At 33.7% G+C, this 20738-nt stretch overlaps 1 protein-coding gene across 11 annotated transcripts in view; it reads left to right on the plus strand.

Annotated features, from left to right (window-relative positions):
- PPIP5K2 (diphosphoinositol pentakisphosphate kinase 2) overlaps nucleotides 1–20032 on the plus strand; it is a 93084-nt gene extending 73052 nt beyond the window's left edge. For 3 of the 11 annotated variants that reach the window (XM_078153070.1, XM_078153069.1, XM_078153075.1), the window contains exons 25-31: nucleotides 460–633; nucleotides 1886–1952; nucleotides 3593–3712; nucleotides 4630–4692; nucleotides 7969–8106; nucleotides 11032–11154; nucleotides 18305–20032. In XM_078153070.1, coding sequence (XP_078009196.1) covers nucleotides 460–633; nucleotides 1886–1952; nucleotides 3593–3712; nucleotides 4630–4692; nucleotides 7969–8106; nucleotides 11032–11154; nucleotides 18305–18387 — 768 coding nt within the window. In that variant the 3' untranslated portion in view covers nucleotides 18388–20032. Of the gene's footprint in view, nucleotides 1–459; nucleotides 634–1885; nucleotides 1953–3592; nucleotides 3713–4629; nucleotides 4693–6226; nucleotides 6318–7968; nucleotides 8107–11031; nucleotides 11155–18304 lie in introns of those variants that run through there. The other 8 variants (XM_078153071.1, XM_078153072.1, XM_078153073.1 and 5 more) reach the window with 8 other exon arrangements.
- The last annotated feature ends 706 nt before the right edge of the window (nucleotides 20033–20738 follow it).

Below are 20738 nucleotides of genomic sequence, written 5' to 3' on the forward strand. Positions count from 1 at the left end.
CCATCCTGTAGAACACAAAGCCTCTTGAATAAAAATAAGTGAAGTATTTAAAATGTAAAAACAATCTATTGAATAGAAACTGGGGAAGTTTATCCTGTTTGAAGAGGGAGGGGAAAACTATTAAGCAGTACATACAATGTGTATGCAATAAATAATTCCTACTTTTTTTTCTCAATTAGAACTGAATATGCATTTGATAGTTTTTTATCAAAAAATTGTGAAAATATGAAGTCTGAGGATGAATTAATGGTCATATTTCTGTTGAGCTATCAAATTAAATACTGAAATATTTTGATGCCCTAGTTACTGTTTAATAGTTTTAGAAAAGTGAATGAAAGAGTACAAACTGTATTTTTTTTTCTTTCTGATCATTTGACTCTATTGTATCTAACTGTGCATGCTTTGCTGTTTTTTTGTTTTTTTGTTTTTTTTTGTTTTTGCCCCCTTTCTCACTTCCAGGAAGAGAGCCCCCTGAGTGTGTCTAGCCCAGAGGGTACTGGTACCTGGCTGCATTACACCAGTGGTGTGGGTACTGGGCGTCGAAGACGCAGATCAGGGGAACAAATCACCTCTTCCCCTGTCTCCCCTCAATCACTGGCATTCACATCCAGTATTTTTGGCTCATGGCAACAGGTTTCTAAACTTTACTTCATTAAACATTTTTACGCATTCAGAGCAACAAATAACTGTCTTTGAGGACATCTAATCCCTTGTGTTTTCTATTGAAATAAATCCTTCTGTTTGAATTTGATTTGTACATTTTTAAATGCTTGTGATTTCTAAGAACTTTTGAGGGAAGGAAAACAACCAAATTGTTTCACAGCATTTTCTCTATTTTAAATTTCCAAAATTTGTTTTATTTTAAAAATCTGAATTTTTGGAATTTTAGCTCAACTGATAAATCAAACTCTTGTTTTGGCTTAGTTGTCCTTTAAGACTTTTAAAAATACTTAATTTGGTGGTAGGTAAATTTAATTTTTCTCCATAATTGAAAAAATTAGATGTTATTTAGAATTTGGGGTTTTAAAAGTTTTCTATATATCAGATTCTCAGTGACCTAGAATTAACTATGGAGTCAAACTCTAGCACTAATCATTCTCTTCCTCACAAACTTCTTTATGTGGAGGTTTTAAATTGAGGAATTTTTTTCTAAATAGTACTACTTCCGTTGAACTGTACAATATTTTGAACCTTTTCCCCCCAAAATAAGACAAAAATTGGATACATTAACAATATTTTGGTGCTAAACAAAGTAAATCCAGAAAAGTTTTTGTTGTTGATATTCAAAATATTGTGGAGGCTTTTGTTTTTGTTTTTTACAATGGAAGATGTGCTATTATCTATGACTTCTCTAAGAATTTCAGCAGTTTCCATTTGGAACTTAAAGGAAGCTAATTATAGAAAAAGGGATTATGGTATCCATTAAGGCTGTGTTTATGTAAAGGTTACTCTGATAAAGCCCGTGCATGGAACAGTAACTGTTTGGTGACCTCAAAGGATTGTCTTTCCCCTTTTTTTTGTTGTTGTTTCCCTCCCACCCCTTTCCAGTACAGGAGCTGTTAAGAGTGGGCATTTGGTTTCTTTTTAAACAAACCAAAAAAAAGAATTATATTGATCTATAAATGATTTCTTTTCATCTGTCTTGGTTCATACATGTCCTCATTCTGAATGCCTGCTTCGCACCACCTCATTGCAAGGATCTCATGTGAAATGGACTCCCTTCAGAAGGGGATCTTGCATGATCTTTTGTGTTTTATGTATTTCTACTAATATTTATCATGCTTATTAACCCTTGTCTGTCTGGAACAGGCTGCTGTATCAAGTATAATGGACATTTGATTTTTCAGTTTTGTTTTGCCTCATTTTTTTTGCTTTACTTATCCAGGTTGTTTCAGAAAATACTAATTTTCTGAGAAAACAAAGGAATGTGGACCAAAAGCAGAGTGCAGTAGGTATGTTGGTTGATGGGAATATTGTTCCTTTAACAAACCTAATAATATATGCTGTCTTGCACACATGTAAATTTTTAAGTTGTGAAAGCATGACCAAATGCTATGCTTACTTTATACTTTGTACATACCCATTCAAGAATAATGAGTTGCCCAATATTTTGCTAATATAAGTTCACAAAACATATTTCAGTTAAGTGAACTAGGACAAACATTCATTTTCTTATAATCCCTAGCTGTTAAACCATATAAATTGAATTGCTACAACCTGTAGCACACTATTTAGGCCATTGAAAGATATCATTCAATTAGATTTAAACTTTGTGTTCTGAAACTAAAATTTTTCCTCAACTTTATATAAAGCCTCTTTAGAAATAAACTCACTTTTGATACGTAGTTGGGTTTGGTTTGGTTTGGTTTTGTTTTTGGCAACTTCCAAGAAAATTTGATGGTTGCAAAGTTCAAACCTTTTTGTTCATCTGTAAAATATTATCCCCTAGCATTTTCTTACATACATTCTAAGTAACAGTGGAACAATCATTATTCTGTGTGATAAAATTATAAATCCTAACTTTTTAAAATTCATATGGTTGATAAACTATATGAAGTGATGTGGTGTTTGCTGTAATTAGCATTTACCTATGTAGATTTAAGATAGGATTAAATTCATGTACTGCGTTCTCTGTATAAAGGGTCTGAACTATTGTATTATGCCTACATATTTGTGGTAATTTTATGTTTCTACTTTCTCTAGTCAAATGAATACATTTAATGATGACAGATTTTGATTTTCCCACAGTGTCTTGCTAAAAATTTATATAATCTTCCTTTTCTTAATTGATGTAACATGATAGCGCTGGTGGAAACTGATAGATGCATTGGTGAAGGATTTGCTTGGGTATAAAGACTTGCCACAAACCAGGCACAACTTATTCTGGCTGGGATTCATCACATATGCTAGTAATGTGTTTTATTAGGTGACACTTTTCTTTTTTTACAAAGGATTTGTTATTTATTTGATAGTACAAATTCCAGATGATTTAGTCAGTTTTCTTAACATACATATAATAGAAACACAAAAGTAACTTACCTCTACAAGTAGTAGTTTAGCTTTGATTTTATAGTATAACAAAAATAAAATAAGTGGAATTTTATCCAGAGATTTAGAGAAGACATTTAGTTGTGTTTCTCTAATTCACTAAAGTGTCTTTTATAGACTAAAATATATCACTTTATAATATGCCATACTGTAATTTTACTAACATAATCTTTCTCATAGCACAAAAGAAGTTTTTGAGGATTGTTCAAGATAATGATTTGCCAAAAAAAAAGGATCAGTTTCTAGAGAATCCTAGGCTATTAATTTCTTTGTTTTTTTTTAAATTGCTATGTTTTAGGTTTTATATAAAACTAAATATTCTTTGACCTTTTTTGCCTGCAAAGGTAGCTTTAAGTCTCCTTATCAAATTTCCTCTTGTATGTGTGTTATAGTGATATTTAGATGCAGTAAATTAAAATAATTATTACACTAAGCCATTACAAGCATATTGTGAACCTGAGCCATGTTAATTGCATGTTGCATGCACCCCAATGTAAATGGAAGAACACCGGTTGCTGTATGTATTTTCTCTAACTCCCATCAGGGTCTCACTGTGCGAGCCTGTTTAGCACCTCAGTGCTCGGGGGTTCTTCAAGTGCACCTAACCTACAGGATTATGCTCGTACTCATCGTAAAAAGCTGACTTCTTCTGGCTGCATAGATGGTATGTGCAGACACGCACGCACGCACAGTTACAAATGTGCACCCACGCACACACCCATGAGCACACATTATTCCTCAGTGACAAGCCTTAGGCCAGTGACCCTCTCTGCCTAATTGTATGAGTTCAGGCTCTCTTCACTATGCACAGCTTGGATATGTGTTTGGCAAAGTTTATTGTAGCTATTGACTTCAAGTTTATATACAATATTTGTATCCTGAGAGTTTGTTGACATGTAAATTCTTAAGCATTGCTTTTTGTGAGAGGAGAATGGCTAAACGAAGAGAAATTTTTCTGTGATAACTGAAACTTCTGTCTGTTTTCCCCCTTAAATCCTTACTGATACTGAACTAAACTACAGTGAAAACAATTTGTGTAAGAAATGGAAAGAAATGTCAAGCTGTTCATGTTTTAAAATATTGACAGCATAGGATGAAAACTCTAGTATTCCTCATTAAGAAACTTCTTGCTTTTATATATTTATTTTATTTATTATATATTTATATATGTATATATATATTTTAGTTTTTAGAGGGTCTTTGAAGTGTATAGAGGCTTGTTCTGTCAGGAGTTGGAAGCTCAAAGGGGTATGTAGTTCTTAATCCTCAGGTCAAGGTAGCTACATTACAGACTTATTTATACACTCCACATAAATTTACTTTAGCCAGTACAGTTTTGTATATACCAAAATCACTTGCTCATCTTGCTTCTCCTTCTTTCATACACTTCATTAAATGCCTTGCAGTTTTTAGCAAACCAGTTTAATTCTTTTAACCAGTATTTTGGCCTACAGCCTTCTTTCATGATCCTTTCTGCATGTCACTGGATTCTAACCTTCTCATCTTTTGTCCCTCTTTTTTTAAATGTCCCTCTTTTGGTAGCTGTTGTGAATTTCAGGTACCTGTTTTTCTCTTTCTCAGACGCCACACGTGGTTCTGCTGTTAAAAGGTTTTCTATCTCATTTGCTCGACACCCAACCAATGGTACGTTTTTTTTTTTATTTTAAAAGATGTTCCCTTGCTTCATCCATTTTTTACTTTATTTCCAAATATGGGGTATACAGTATCATTCATCTGTCCTTTAACTCAAACCAGCACACAGTTCTAACTTGTTATGTATCTAAAATAACAACACTGTGTAGCTCCCTTCCTCACTTTTAATTTACATAAAGATGTCATTTATGAAATTTTAAAATAAAATTCTAATTGCCCATGTTGAAGATCAGTTTAATTCTGAATCTACACTGGAAGTTCCTTTTGTCTTTCCAGTTACCAAGTGATCCAACCATATCCTTTTTATAATATCAAAATTAATTATACTTATTCTTAATTCTTAATAGTTTTAATATCCTTTAAAATACCTTTTCCCTGATTCCTTTTTTCTGGTCACATAGATATTTCTATTGAGATACGTAATCATAGATTACAAGTATACAAAATTCACCATTTTCTGTCTGTGGTAAAGCTCAGGCAACCAGGGAGTTCAAACTTCATCATCATGTGGTGTTATGCTTCCTTGGGGTAGGGCTTTCACAATCGAATCCCCTTGTCACCCAGAATTCCTTCATCCTTGATGGGATTAATGTGATATGTGCTGGGCAGCTTTTGAATAGCAACCTCTTTCTTTTTATCATTTAAAACTCAGGGATCTTTTGACAGAAATAAAACAGTTTAAAAGAGACTGAAAAGCCTTATTCTTCTTATGCACAATTTTTATGGCTGAGCCAAAAAATGCCTCAAAATAGAGGTATTTTTATGTAGGAGAATTTTTCTTTTTTCTGCTTGAAGTCAAGGCTCACAGAAAGCTAGGTCAAATGGGTAGATTTGAATACAAGTTTAATTTTTTTTTCCTTCTTATAGTCCTCAAATTCCCTTGTAAACGAAGCAGTGCCATTCCTTGAAGGCCTATGGTTGTGGAGTAAGAAATTAAACTCAACATATGAAAGTTTGGCTGTAAAGTTTCACATTTTTCCTCCATTGTAGCTGTTTAAATGCAAGTTTTTGGAGAAATAGTGCCTTATTTGACATAGCTTCAACTCCTGAAGAAGATTCCTATAGAGGAGCTTTTTAAAAGAACTATCTAACAGAAAAACAAGATGCAGAGTTCTGAGACTTCACAAGGTTAAGATAGTTTTGTTTATTTTTTAATCCTTGCTCTAGAGCAAGGATAGAGAAGTATGTGTGTGCAGGAAAGCCTGTGTAGACTGGACTTAGTGTAGTACTCTTGAAGCAATTGGAGGCCAAAGATAATTGTAATATCCCACATTAGATTTTTAAAAAATTCTTGAACCAAATGAATTTCCCACCTTTCAAGATCTAGTGCACATTAATATGCATTCTTTTGAACTCCTGTAAGTTAGCCTTTGGGTGTTCAAGATTTCCTGTTCTTTCAAGCTTTTTTCTGTCATGTATCTGTCCTGTGTATTTTATTTGACTCTTCTTTCACTTTTATTTCCTTTAACTTTCATGTTTCCTCCTTTAACTCATTTCATGGACTTATCCCTCCCTTCATATTTAGTTCGAGGAACATGATGCAACAAGTATCTTCTGACAGTGCTTTACCTTATTTTCTGGGCCTCAATGCAGAATACCCACACCTCTATAGGTGGCGGTCCATTTCCTCTGTGGAATTACTAGGCTCCAGGGGTATGTTCTTGTAGCTTCTAAACATGACAGCAGGGTGGCTTTTAAAAATTGCATTAACCCTTTCATTGTCCATTAAAAAAACATTATGGAAGGAGAAAGGAAAACTAGATAGAGAGCATCCTGAATATATTAGCATTTGCTTGTTACAAAATATGATAGGTAAATGCAATAAAAAAACAAGTTTGTGAAGTTGTGATTAACATTTGGGGAAGGAGTCTAGGTAACTTTCTTTTTTTAATGCAAAGAAAGGGTTTGCGCTTGCTTGCATGAATCTTTGTGTTTTTAAAATAGTAATATTTGTGCCAAATCAATATACTTAAGTGCTTAAAGTGGTAGTTTTTACTTAATGTTGTGAAAAAAATGGTATGTGATGTTTTGATGTGCTATCCTGTTTTGCACATGAAGATCAAGCTGCTGAGAACTGTTTTCTGCTTATGTACTTAAGTACATTTTGGTTCTACATAAATAGAGTACTTGAGTTGTAGAAATAGGTCTTGTTTTAACCATAGAACTTAAATTAAATTCAACATATTTATAAGATATTTCTTTGGTCAAAATGTAACAGACTTAGGTTAGTTAAAAATTTTACTAAAGCAAAACACAACTGTTAGAATAATGTATCTAGTAGCAAATAATGTTTGTGTTAACCAGACAATTGCTTTTTAATTAGAGACTATATAGTTTATTTTGGCATTATTTTTAAGTATTGCAAACTTTTGTCTGTGAAGAGAATGGAATTTTTTAATAAAATATAGTCAATGAAGAGAAAGAATTGTGGCATAACAATATGTGGAAGCAGTTTTAAAAGCCATTCAGTTGGGTGAGCTTTAAACAGGCAATTTTAGAAATATGATATAGTAAGAAATATGGTTGGTGTTTTTAAAAAAAATTTTTTTGATGGATAGCATTAATAATATGTTATCTGCATGTTGGTTTGACCAACTGTTTGTATTTCTGTGCAAATGTTACTAAATGAGAATGTAATTGTATTTTATGTTGTTTGGGTACAACTGGTGATTTATAGTGATGGAAATTATTTCATTAATTCAATAAGGTAGGTGAAAGTTGTGTCCTTGAATTTAAATCTGCTGTAAGTGAATGAATATTAACAATATTGGTGTGTAATCTTATAATTAAGAGGGTATTTTTGACTATAGTATACCTGGCTAAATTGTTCTCCCTAAGTTTTAACTCATAACTGTCCCTAAGTTAGAAGTTGGTGCTATCACATTATCAGGAACACAAAATAGACTCAATTTAAATGTATCATCTGTACATTTGAGCTGGGATAGGGATATAAAATGAAATTTGTGTCTCTGATTAGCTCTTCCCTTCCCTCCTTTAGTTTAATTTTTTCCCTACATTTTACAAATTTATCAATGAAATTATCCCTGTGAATGCTATACTATGAAATTACATATAAAATAGAATCTTTAACACATTTTATTCTAACTCCATACTGCATAGCATCTGATGTCATGACTTCAGAGATCTCATATGTTTGCATGTGTTTACATTTAAAAGATAAATTTCTTTTGTTTCTATGCAAGTCTTTTTCCTTTTCATTCATGATTTCTCTTGCATCCATCGGTATTTTTTGTTTTTCTGTTTCAGGCTTTGAATTATATTCCATGGTACCATCTATCTGCCCTCTTGAAACTCTTCACAACGCCTTATCTTTAAAGCAGGTGGACGACTTTCTTGCTTCCATTGCACTTCCATCAAATGAAAGAAGAATGACAACTCCTCCTTGTATGAAAATTTGTTATTATGACCATTAATTGAAATTGGGTTACATTCCATAAAGATAACTTGAAAGTAAAATGATCTACTAAACCGTAAAAAAATAATTTCACAATATAGAATAAGGCTTTTCATTTTTACAGCCCCTCTTAAAGAATTTACCTTCCCATAATTAAAAAAATAATTCCAGAATACCTTTCTTTTAGGTGGCATATACACATAACATTTCAGGAAAATCGGACAAGTGAGTTGAGGTATCTGGAACCACCATGCCCCAAGGCTTGGGATATATAAGAAAAGAAATTCGATGAAGCTGTATGTTTTTCTAAATAAACCAGATAAGGAGTATAAAGTGGCCATTCTTAGCAGCATCACCATGGAGATCTGTTTTTGTTTGATCTTCCTGCATGAAAACACTAGTTTAGTGGAAGAGGTATCAGGCTAGGGTCACAGCTAAGTCTTTTATAGCTCCAATCTTAATGGATGTGACCTTAATTTAAAAAATTAACTTCATCTGCTCTGCATACCCATTTCCTATCTGTAAGATGATGTTAAAATCCCACATCTCGGTATGAAATGAGATAAAACACTTGGTCTTAGAAAGCCACTCTCATGTGCAAATATAGTGTTCACGTTGTCTTTCTTCTTCCCCCCCCTCTCCCCCCCCAGGCCCGCTTTCACTAAAGTAGTACTAGAGGGAAATTCTCAGTCATAATAGAAAATGCAGCGGTATAGGTAAATGACTGATCTCAAAATCTTTTATAGTAGATTTGGAAAGAACATTAGTACTTTAAATTGAATTATTAATGTTTCTGTTGATCTGGAAATTTATAGAAAAAAGTAGAATCTAAGGACCTCAGAGGTCATCTAATCCAGGGGTGGGGAACCTGTGTCTATGGTCTTCTAGGTCCTTGGGTGCAACCTTTTGACTTGAGTCCAAGTTTTATAGAACACATCCTTTTATTAAGGGGATTTGTTCTTTGAAATGTGGATTCAGTCAGAGGGCCATACTTGAGGACATGTGGCCTGGAGGCTGCAGGTTCTCCACCCCTGATCTAGTCTAACTGTTAGCTAAAATGTTAAACCTCTCTACAAGTTCCTCAACAAATAGGCACCTTGCCTCTACTTGCTGACTTCTGATTCTTAAAACAGTTTCTTATTAAAATGAAGATCCAACCTGTGCTTGTTTATAGCCTTGTAAGATCATTTTGGATCCTGATTCTGTCAGCTAGCTTTTGTTGGCCACAAATTTGATAAATATGCCATCAGTATCCTCCAAATCATTGATAAAAATGTTGAATTAGGATGTGGCATTCCATTAGAAATTCCTTTCAGGTTCACATTCATCCATGAATGACTGCTGTTTCAGTCCAGTCTTTCAGACAGTTCCTAATCTTCCTGCCTATTGTATTCCAGTCCACATCTTTCCATCTTATCCATAAGAATAGCATGAAATAGTCAAATACTGTAATCCAGGTGTTTGTGATTGTGCCATTATCCTATGTACTAGTCTGTTAATCTTGTCCAAAAAAAATGGAAATTAGCTTAGTCTAACATGATTGGTTCTTTATAAATAAATGTTGGATCATGGTGATCATTGCTGCCCTAACTGCTTATAGACTATCTCATTAATCTGTTTTATTTTTCCAAGAACCAACATCAAGCTCATAGATTAATACTACACCACGTGATCTCCCTTATTACCACTGTAGAAAAAAATTCAATGTCTGTATCATATTGATAATAGAACTATAGCGTATAATGTATTATTATTTAGGTTACTCAGTGACTATTGTGCAATGTTACTTGAAAGGTAGCAGTTTCTAGTAAAAAGTTAACTAAGCCTGTTAGCTATACTCTTTTGGATAGGAAAAACTATGATCTTTGCTATTTTATAAGGTGCTTAGATAGATAAAATGAGTATTTATGTTGAAATAAGGTAAAGTTCACATTTAATTTTCTTACTAAAATCATTCAGCATTAATATTTTTCCATGGTATAGTGGAGTCAAAGTACCTGATTCAAATCCTGGCTCTGCCCTTTACCACCTCTGTGGCCTTGGACAAGACACTTAACCTCTTTGTTTCCAAAATAATTCTTTCATGAAAGGAGTTGGACTAAATAACCTCTAAGGTCCCCTCCAATTCTAAATCTTTAATCCTATGAAATAATCATCATAGAGGAAGAAAAACATGGAAAGATAGCAACTTGAGTCAGCCAAGTTTACTTCATAAATCTAACTTGTGAGTACATCTCTCTTTAAAGTGAAAGGAATAAAATGTGTTATGATTGAAATATCATTTTTGTATTTCTGTTCATGTAGAAGTATACTACAATTTATTTCATATACACACACATATACATACTGTTTATGGAAGAGCTAGTTGGTTAAGCTAAATTAAATTGCCTGCTTAGTTCAAATTTAGTTGTTTCCTTAAGCATTAATCAAGAAAATTGTGTTAAAATAGAATCTCAGAATATTAACAATGAGGCTAAAATAGAACAGTGTGGATTTTACTTTAGGAATAAAATAGAAAGTGAGTCAATTATCTTTAATGATCCAATAACCTTTTTTCCCATCTAAATAGAGTTAACTGATAACATTTTGCACAGAATGTACAAGTGAGCCACATTTGTGTGATATAAATGGGATGTTGCATGAACAACTCAAGAGATAACCAGGGATAGGGAAGGTGAAGAAATGTGGTCAAGGGAAGAGTATATTTTTGTACAGCAATTTTTGTTTTTCCATAGACTATGAATTGAAATGCTTATTATTTGTAGCATAAGCACATTTAATTGATTAAAAGAAAGAGAAATTATTTTTAATTTAAAGTTTCTATTATGACACATTTGTTTGGCAAGTGAAATTTCCCAAAATGCAAAGGTAAAATTTTTTAAAGGTAATTTTTTAAATATATTGTTTACTTTCAGGTTCTCAGCTTTGTGATTCAAGTCCACCTCTGAGAAGAAAAATATCTTTAAATACCTACACACCTGCAAAGATTCTCCCAACACCATCTTGCACTATAAAGACTCCTAAAGGAAGCAAAGAAGGTGTGTGTGTGTGTGTGTGTCTTTTTTTTTTTTGTGAAATAAATGACAAATGTAAAATATCTTGAATTTTATGCACATTCTGTTTTTAAACCAGTGTTATAAAATGCAGAGCTTATTTGTGTCATGATTCTCATTAACTTGTCAATTTATGGTAGCGAACCTGTACTAAAAAAATCATCTTCATTGTCTATTTGTGATAGTCACCTATTAGCGACTATTTACCTTGACGTTTTTCCTTCTGCCCTTCCCATGGAAATTCATGCCTTGAAAAAAACATTTTTTTTCTTTTACAAAACAAAACTTTTCCTGTCCTTTGAAACTATCTTATAAACTAGCCTGGGACCCCATCTTAATTATTATTTGGAAGTATTTAAATTCCACATTGCTTATACTATTATGCTTTCCAAAGTTAGAGACATTGCCATCATTATCTGATAGGATATCAGTGAAGTCAGTGGCCTTTTATTAGTACTCGTTTTCCTTGACTTCTTTCCATTCAGCATTGTTGGCCATTCTTCTTGGAACTTTATCCTTTTATTTCTGTGAAGCTGGACCATGTTTTTTTTTCTACTGCTGTGCTCTTGTCTTTTGACAGTTCTTCTATCTTTCGTCTTTCATTTAATTCTTGGCCTTCCATTCTTCTATAAATTTTCTCTAACTAAAGCTGTGGAAATATAGATGAGCTCTCTGTCATATCTTTATTCTGTCTCTAATCCCAACCCCCCTCTTGAGATACAGTCTGTTATTTCTATCTCCTTGACACTTAGATATCTTACTATCATCTAAAATTCAACAATCTCTAAAATCAAAGATCACCTTCCACACTTCAAACCAAGCCCTTCTGACTGCTTACTTTCTCCTTGGCTTAAAACCTGAAAACCATCTTTGACCTCTTTGACATTCCCTTCAACTTCCCATCCCTATCTATTAGCAATCACTAAAACCTCTCTCTCTTGAACTAGCCCCTCACTTTTTCTTCCTATCACTACCATTCATCCATAGTACTTTATTAACTTCTGCCTAGACTTTCATAATAACTCCCATCTCTTATTTAACTTTTGTACTATAACCAGATTAAACTTCCTAAAACACCTCTCAGATCATGTTATTCTCCCAAGGGAAACCTTGTGGGGCTGGCCATTTTCTATCTAATAAGGTTTCTACAATTTGACTCCAACTTACTCAATTTTCTTACTCTCCCAGATGAGCTGTCTACACTCCATTCAAATCTATCTCACATTTCCTCAAACATCATACCATCCTATTCATTTCTTTTGTAATACCTACACCTGTCTGCACTTATAAAATTCTACTTGTCCTCCAAAGCCTGAATCAAATTCCACTTCTTGTATAAAATTTGTTTTTTTGTATTTTTCAAAAGGATAGATTCTGTTTTCCTCAGTAGATTATAAACCCTTCAAGGGCAAGAATTTTTTTTTATTTGTTTTTTTCCCACAGAATGTCATAGAGCCTTCTGAAAACTTAATAATGTTGCTTATGTTCCATTTGCCAAGATTTCATAGTCTTAGGTGTTTATTTTTTACTTTTCCCTTCCCTGTCTAGTGATCACAGAATCTCAGAGTTTGGAGAGCTCTTATTAGGCCTTGCAGTCCAACTCATTCCTGAAAAAGAATTCTTCCTATAATATATCTGATATATATTGATCTGATATGTCTTATATATAACGATAAGTTATCATTCAGCCTTAACTACCACCTGTGAAAGGAAACCTACCTACTACCTTCCAAAGAAACCCATTTCTCTTAGGGACTTCTTAATTTGCAGTTCTGCTCTCTGGGACCAAACAGAACAAGTGTAATTCCATTTCTTTTTGACAGCGTTTCTGATGTTTAGCAGCTGTAATGTTCCCTCCACAAGTTGTTTCTTCTGAAATCTAAACCTGCTCAGTTCTTTGAACTAATTAATCTTCATGTCATATGATCTCCGGTCCTTTGTGCTCTTTTTTATCTTGCTTATCAATCAATGCCTTTCCTAACACCCCAGAAATGAGCATTAGTACAAGTATGATTTAATCAGGTCATAGCGCAATAATATTATCACTTAATTAGAGCTGAATACTATGCCTCTTTTAAGACAGTCTTAGGTCCCAGTACCTTTCTTAGCTGCCCTGTCTATCACACTGCTGACTCACTGAGCTCAGAGCCCACTAAAATCCCCAAATCTTTTTCAGATGAACTTCCCATGCCTCCTCCATTTTGTACTTGCATAGTTGAGCTACTACATTTTACCTTATTAGATTGACCCAGTATTTATCCATAAATTGAATTGAAAAGTCTACCTAGCTGGGAGACCTTAGGCAACCAGTTTCATATCTCTTCACCTCCTCACCTGTAAAATGAGAGATTAATCTATGTAACCTTTAAGATCCCTTCTAGATGTAAAATTCTATTCTGTGTCATTCAAGAATCTGATTTTCATTGCCTGTAATAACTGTTTGTTGAACTGATTTGACCACCTGAAACCCAGCTTATGTCAGTGGACTACATTTTATCTAGCCATCTTTATTTCCCATTATTTCTTAACACAAACTTGCAGTTGTTGAGACTGAAAACAACTGAACAACAACAACAAAAATGATATCTTGGGACTTGAAATAATGAACACAATGTCATCTGAATACAGGAATATCTCAGAACTTTGCTATCTGTATGTAGGGGTTTGGACTTTCCGTTGAATAGCCTCTACAATCATGGCAAACACCTTCAGCATATGTCTCTTTTTTTATGCATCACTTGATATCAATCAGCAAATTATCAAAATTCTCTCTCTTATTACATCTGTTAAAGACTCTTGTATGATTTTAACATATGCATAAGAAAAGTCTTGTTGGAAGAGTGCCTATAAAGTGACAGCTTGTTCTGCCCAAATCAAATACCTTTTCATAGTTAAACAATCACAGTGGGTTCATATAGATATTGCACCTTTCATTAAATTATGGGATCTTGTTGCCTTTGTAGAGATGATGTCTACTGTAGAAGATCATTTGTAGAAGCCTACCTATTCCCTTGTCATACTTCATCAAGGATCTCTTTGTTGTGTATATAGATTATGCTTACAAAACTTTATAGTGATAGGAAATGAGACATGTAGGTTGGTGGTTTTTAGCATTCTACCAGGCACCATTTGGGGAGTGAGGAAATGGGTGACAAAAAGATCCAATATTTTTTCTATGTTTTTTTGTTATCCCTTCAATGGGATAACATCTTCCTCAATACTCAAAATTACCACCTGTAGGATGTCTTTTCCCTGTATAGACTTGATGTTATCAAACTCTTCCAATCTTTGTTTTCTTCACTTGGGTTTCCAATTACTCATACAACATATTTAGTACTATAATGTTAAAATCCAAATGTGGTGCTCCCCTCTGTGTGTAATGATGAAGAGTTTGTCATATAAATCTTGACAGGTCTTTTCCATTTTTCAGTTCTCACCAAACTTTCTTTAAATTTGTTTTTTCTTCTCCTTCCCATTTTGTGAAGCACTACTGCTCATGATTTTCCACCATTCTTATCTATAAGATTTTAGAAACATTTTTACTATTTTAAACTGCTATTGCTCTTTGCTACCATATTTCTTTCCTTAATAATGACATCAAGCGTTGCTGCCTAAGGTTGTTTCTAGACTTTGTTGGGGTCCTTATGGAAATTAATTGATTTGCTTAAAATTCTCTAGGAAATGGTTAATCTATTACAGTGTACTTCCTTCCATCTATTTCTTTTTGGCATTAATATGATTTTTTTTGAAGTTTGGTTGGAGTTGTTTTAGTTGAACACACAGTCCCTTTTATTCTCTTTATATGAATTTTGGTTTTTGCTCTAATAAGACTTGATAGTAAAAATCTCTCTGCACTTAGCTTATCTAGGAAGAACTCTCACATCAATAACGAGCTATTTTCTGTCCATTAAAATAGAATCAATTTCTTTCTTTGCCATAACTCTTTCTCCAAGAAAATATCCATATGTAGACAAGGGATTATTCTTTCACATACCTTATTCCTAAACCAAAGGGTTCACTGTCTTCCCCTATGCTCATTTTTTCAATGAAGTCCTTAAAGTCACCAAGTACATCTTGATTTAATTTGGAGGCTATGATTTAGTTCTTGATAGAATTTCTTAATCTCATACTCTACAGTAGCTGTTGGTATATTAGCTACAGTTATTGTCATGGCAACATTTTTTGTAAGTAGTTATTAGCACTGCTATAGCTATCACCAGATGCCCTGTGAAATTATGTTTCTTGTTGCCCTTGGCTGCACTATAAAACCAATTTCATCAACTCCTTTATTTGCGTCTTCAAAGAGAAACTTCGAGCCATTCTTCAGTGTAGTTCCAACTTCTTTCATCTTATCATTTCATTTATAGCAAGAATATCAATTTCAATACAAGTCAGTCCCTCCATTACATCTACTTGTTTGGTTATTTTAAAAGGATCTCATGTTTAGAGTATTAGTAGCTAAACTAAATTAATATTTATAGACAATTTAAAATCTATGAGACTGTCAGCCCCCTCTGTCACATTTTCTATCATTTCTGATACCTTTCCTGCAGAAGTAGAAGATCACCCAATGATAAGGGACATTTTGTATTTTTCTTGGCTTGTCATCATCAAAGAATTCATAAAGTAACATGTCTACTCATGATGAGCTCCTCTCTACTTATCTCGCCTGGCCCTTGATAAATAGATGTACACTTGCCAGATATTCTATATCTGAAACCTTTCCAGCATGGTAGAAACTGCCACAGTTTGTGTTCTGCAGGCATCATCTCTGAGAACCCAGGGTCACCACCATCCACAATGGGAAATCAGAGTAGGACTTAACGATAAATTCATAATTATTTCCTCCACTAAATTCAAAATTCTGGATTCTTGAAGATGATAGTAGAACATAAGCTCTGGCAAGATCTACTAAACAATTAAAGCCTCAAGTATTAGCTTGATGATGGAAGTATCCTATCTATGCAAGCATTGATATAGCTAAGTTTGGAGAAGGGAGTTTGGGGCAGCTAGGTGGCACATGGCACAGTGGATAGAGCACCAGCCCTGGAGTCAGAAGAACCTGAGTTCAAATCTGGCCTCAGACACATAACACTCACTAGCTGTGTGACTCTGGGCAAGTCACTTAATCCCAATTGCCTCACCAAAAAAAAAAAAGGGGAGGGGGGAGTTCATCACCTGATTGGTTGTTAGGTGATTTTTTTTTTAAACTCATAGCATCTCAAAGAATTGCTCATTAGCTACGTAGACTGTGAGCTCTTTGGAAGCAAAGACTATTTTTTGCCTTTCTTTGTATCTTACAGGGCTTTGCTTAGTGTCTGGCACATGGTAGTCATTTAATAAATTCTAAGTGACTAAGATCAGCCCCTAAGCTATAAAAGCTGGCAGGTTCCAACACTGAAATTATAGCCATTTGAATTATTAAAGTATATAATTTAATTTGTTTTATGGTATGAGACAGGGAGTCTAGTTGGGAACTCCCAGTATGGACACTCTATTGATAGATAGATATGCATGCAATTCTTCTATAATTTATAGTTTGAAAGTTGCCAGGGACATTGAAGTGTTGAGTGACATAGACAACTACTTGTCATAGACATGACTTAAATCTAGGGCTTCTTGCATTCAAGGCTAGCCTACTATCCACTGTGCTACACTACTTTTTGTTAAATATTTCAGAGGGGAATATGCTGCTAGATCAAAATTTTCTCATGGAGGCCTTAGTCACAGAACATCAGAGTTCTGTTGAGCATGGCTTAAGAAATGCTGACCTAGGAAAATGGTATACAGTTGGACTTGGATGATCGTAAGGGATCTGTTCAGTATTTTTGTCTAAAAGAAGCAGATACAATCTGAGAATCAGGACAAACTGATAGTAGACTTTAAAGCAGCAGATGGATTATCTTTACTCTGTCCCATTGAAGTGGGAGAACGCCTTCCCAATGAAAGCATTATAGCAAAAGAAATGGCTACTAAATTATTGGGGCAATACAGGCTTAACTCTGAAGTTCTTTTACCTAGGCTATAGCTGAGTCAGGTACTTGGTTCAACATTCAAGAAAAGATATCCATGGATAGCGTGGTTCCTAGCCTTCTCCATGATAGGAGACCCAGCTGCACTTAAAAAAGTACACCAGAAATAAAAAATGAGCTTGTCCTGTGAGCCTAACCATGTGGACATTATCTACAATAAACTCCTAGTTTTCTTCTGTATCCCTGAACTTTTCCCAATACATGGTCCTACCTTATTCATGTGAGAAATGTTCTATTACCAAGTATGATGACACCCTCATTTTTTTATAAATGAGGAAACTGAGGCCTAGAGACAAAAAAATACTTTGGCCAGCTGCTTTTGCCTTTATACCCTGATGCTCTTATGCCTCTATCTGTAGGACTAATTGATCCCAGATTTCCATAATCAAGAATTCAAAAAATCATGTTGACCTTAAAGGTAGTTGAAGTTTTGCCACCTCTACAAAAGCCCTTTACTGATTCCCATTTCCTATCCTCAGTCGTTATTGATACACTCAACCCAAATTGAAATTACTTTGTATATACATTTTGTTTTTATCTGTGCAAATTGTTCTCTTCCCCCACTTTCAAAAATAGAAGCTCCTTGAATTGCAGGGACTGTTTTTAATCTTTGTTTCTTGTATGTAGCACATAGAAGGCTGTTAATTAATGCTTATTGATTGTTTTTAATTTTTTTAGGCAGTTGGGGTTAAGTGACTTGCCCAAGGTCACACAGCTAGTAAGTGTCAAGTGTTTGGTCTGAGGCCGGATTTGAACTTAGGTCCTTCTGACTTAAGGGCCAGTATTCTATCCACTGAGCCACCTAGCTGCCCCAATTAATGCTTATTGAACTAAATTAGTTGCAGTTCTCCCAGCTATCATGTTATTTTATTAATGTAATAATATTGCTATGGACCCTGATATCTTAGTTTTGAGCACTATAATGCTGACCATAAAGTAGTAGAATGTAAATAGCATTGCTTAAATATTTTCAAAGTTCCAATAGATCTCTACTTTCGTTAAAATATTGTTTTGCTCATCTTTTTTTTTTTGCTAGAAAATGCTGTTTGGAATTATCTGAATCTTGTAAAACCTATGCAGTTATTTTTTTTTTGCTTGTGTAGACAGCAGTGCATCTAAAAAGACTCCAGATAACAAAACAGAAGATGCAATTGAACAAAAAGAAACATCTGAGGAGAAGAAATGAAAAAACTGGAACCAGCTTTCCACCCCCCCAAAAAAAATTATTGGGGGGGGAACAGAACACAATAAACCTTTACTTCTCAAAGCCATTCATTTGTTGTACACCATGTATCCATTTAAATGTTTTCAGAGCTGCTTGTATGCTTTACATATATTCAGGTAAAAGGGTCTTTTGTTACTGTCTTTAACTATTTAAGACAGATGTCCTGAATGTTTAGTCAGTTGTAATTTTGTATATTAAAAAAGCTACACAATTTTTTTGAGTGTCTGATGTTTACTGTATACCTGTGATGGAAGAAGAAAGGTGGTGGGGAAAACCCCACTAGTATATACCATAGTGGCTCTGATAATGTCACTCTACAGTATGATATTATTGCCATTATGCAGTCTTCTATTTTCAGAGGATTGCAAATTAGTGTTGAAAATATTTCTTAGGTTGAAACAGCAGCCTGAGACCATTGTTTATATAAGTGAATTTCCAGAAAGATCTCATTGACCATTTAAGTTAATATCTTTTACATTATGGAGGTTGTTGTTAAAGTGATCACTTATGTGGCAATATTTAGACATCCGGAGTATTATTGAACGGGGAAATTTTTTTTGTCCAATTTTTTTTAATGTGTTATGTATATGTTTAAGTTAAATTCAATATTATTTGAGGATTAAATTTGCATAGTTGGAATTAATATGCCCTTGTACAAAAAAATGTAAAAATTACTTTGTGGAAAAACTTCTTATCCATATATTTTCTCATAAGGAGTGCTTTTGTTCATCAGAAAATTGCTTGTTTCATGTATTGATAAGAAAGCATCTCTTTGGGCTTAATATTTTCAAGGATAACTTTACAGATTTTCCAGTAGGAGAAATTTTAAATAATATGTACCTACTTTAAAATGATAACGATGATCCTTTTCAGCTTAAGGAATTCCATCCCCAAATTGAGTGAGTTTGTTAGAATAATTGGATGTTAACTGTTTGGACTTAAAAACCTAACAGAAGTCTTAGGTTTAGTAATGTTTGTACCACCTCATTATTTCTGTGATTTTTTTTAAAGTCATCTCATTATAAAATGACAAACTTAAGCATTTTAAATGGGTGCTTTTAAAATTATCAGATATTTAGCATAATTATCTGAGATCATTGTGTGTTGTGATTTCATCTATGGCATGAAGAATTAAGTCTTCAGGATTATCATCCTCTCATTCTTTTTACTGCCTCATTTATTATGAGCCACTTAAGACTATAAACCAAACAAGACAGCCTGATACCAAGAAACCCACGTATTGCAAATTAGATAACTTCTCTTGGTAGAACATTAGCTTAAAATAAACATTTAAGGACAAGTAATTTTTATTGAGTACTCAGTATGAACAGAATTTATTCTGTCTCACAGGGGAAACTGTACTAATTTTCAAATGATCATATATAAAATGGCATTTAGAAAATGAGCATAAGTGCTGGTTATATAAAGGTACCAAATACAAGGGATACACAAGCATATGACTTCATGCATTTCACATGAATGTAAATGTATAATGTAAGCATTGGAATGTACTTGTTCAATTTCCTGTGTTTTAAATGTACTTATCATTCCATTAAAATCTTCGTTTTTAAAATAGTTGCTGAGCTTAATAAAAATGGCAGTTTCAGTGGCTAGTATCTGAGTATTATTTAAACATTGGGTGGTGTTATAGCTTCCCTCCACTTTTTTTTTTTACTTCCAGCTCTAAAATTAGTGATTCCAATTTTAGGAATAGAATAAAATTGTGTTTTAATGAGAAATTGCTCCATTACTTTTCCTTTAACTTAGATGGGATAAATAATGTGGAAAAAAAACCTTGGAATTTTAAAATAAGGACTAAATCATATGTTTAACCACCACACACACCATTATACACATCAAAGTAGATTTCTTGCCACTAAATAAATGAAGAAAAACACTGGTAATTCCACAAGGTGTACTACAAGTAACAAAGTTTTACTTTACTTACTAACTGACCAGAACTTTTACACTAATCTATAATAAAATATATACAAATTCTATAGGTGGAACATATAACCTATTCTAAGGGCTGTAATACAGAAAGTGCACTGGGTTTGGAGCCCAAAGATCCAGATTCATTGGGCAAATCAAAACTTCTCTGGATCTCCATTTCCTTATCTACAAAATGATGTTGAACTAGATCTCTTCCAGCTCTATGTTTATGGGCCCTTTAGACCTGGAAGAGCTTGCTAAGAAGAATATTGGCTCTAAACCAAGCACAAAATTTTTCTTCAAAAATGTCATGGTTGTTTCTCGGTTTAAGTGACTCATAGTCACTACATTCTTAATCTTTGAGTTTTTATTTCTTGGTT

Source organism: Phascolarctos cinereus, unplaced genomic scaffold, assembly GCF_003287225.1.
Source record: "Phascolarctos cinereus isolate Bilbo 61053 unplaced genomic scaffold, phaCin_HiC Scaffold_4;HRSCAF=312, whole genome shotgun sequence".
In the NCBI taxonomy this organism is placed as follows: Eukaryota; Metazoa; Chordata; class Mammalia; order Diprotodontia; family Phascolarctidae; genus Phascolarctos; species Phascolarctos cinereus.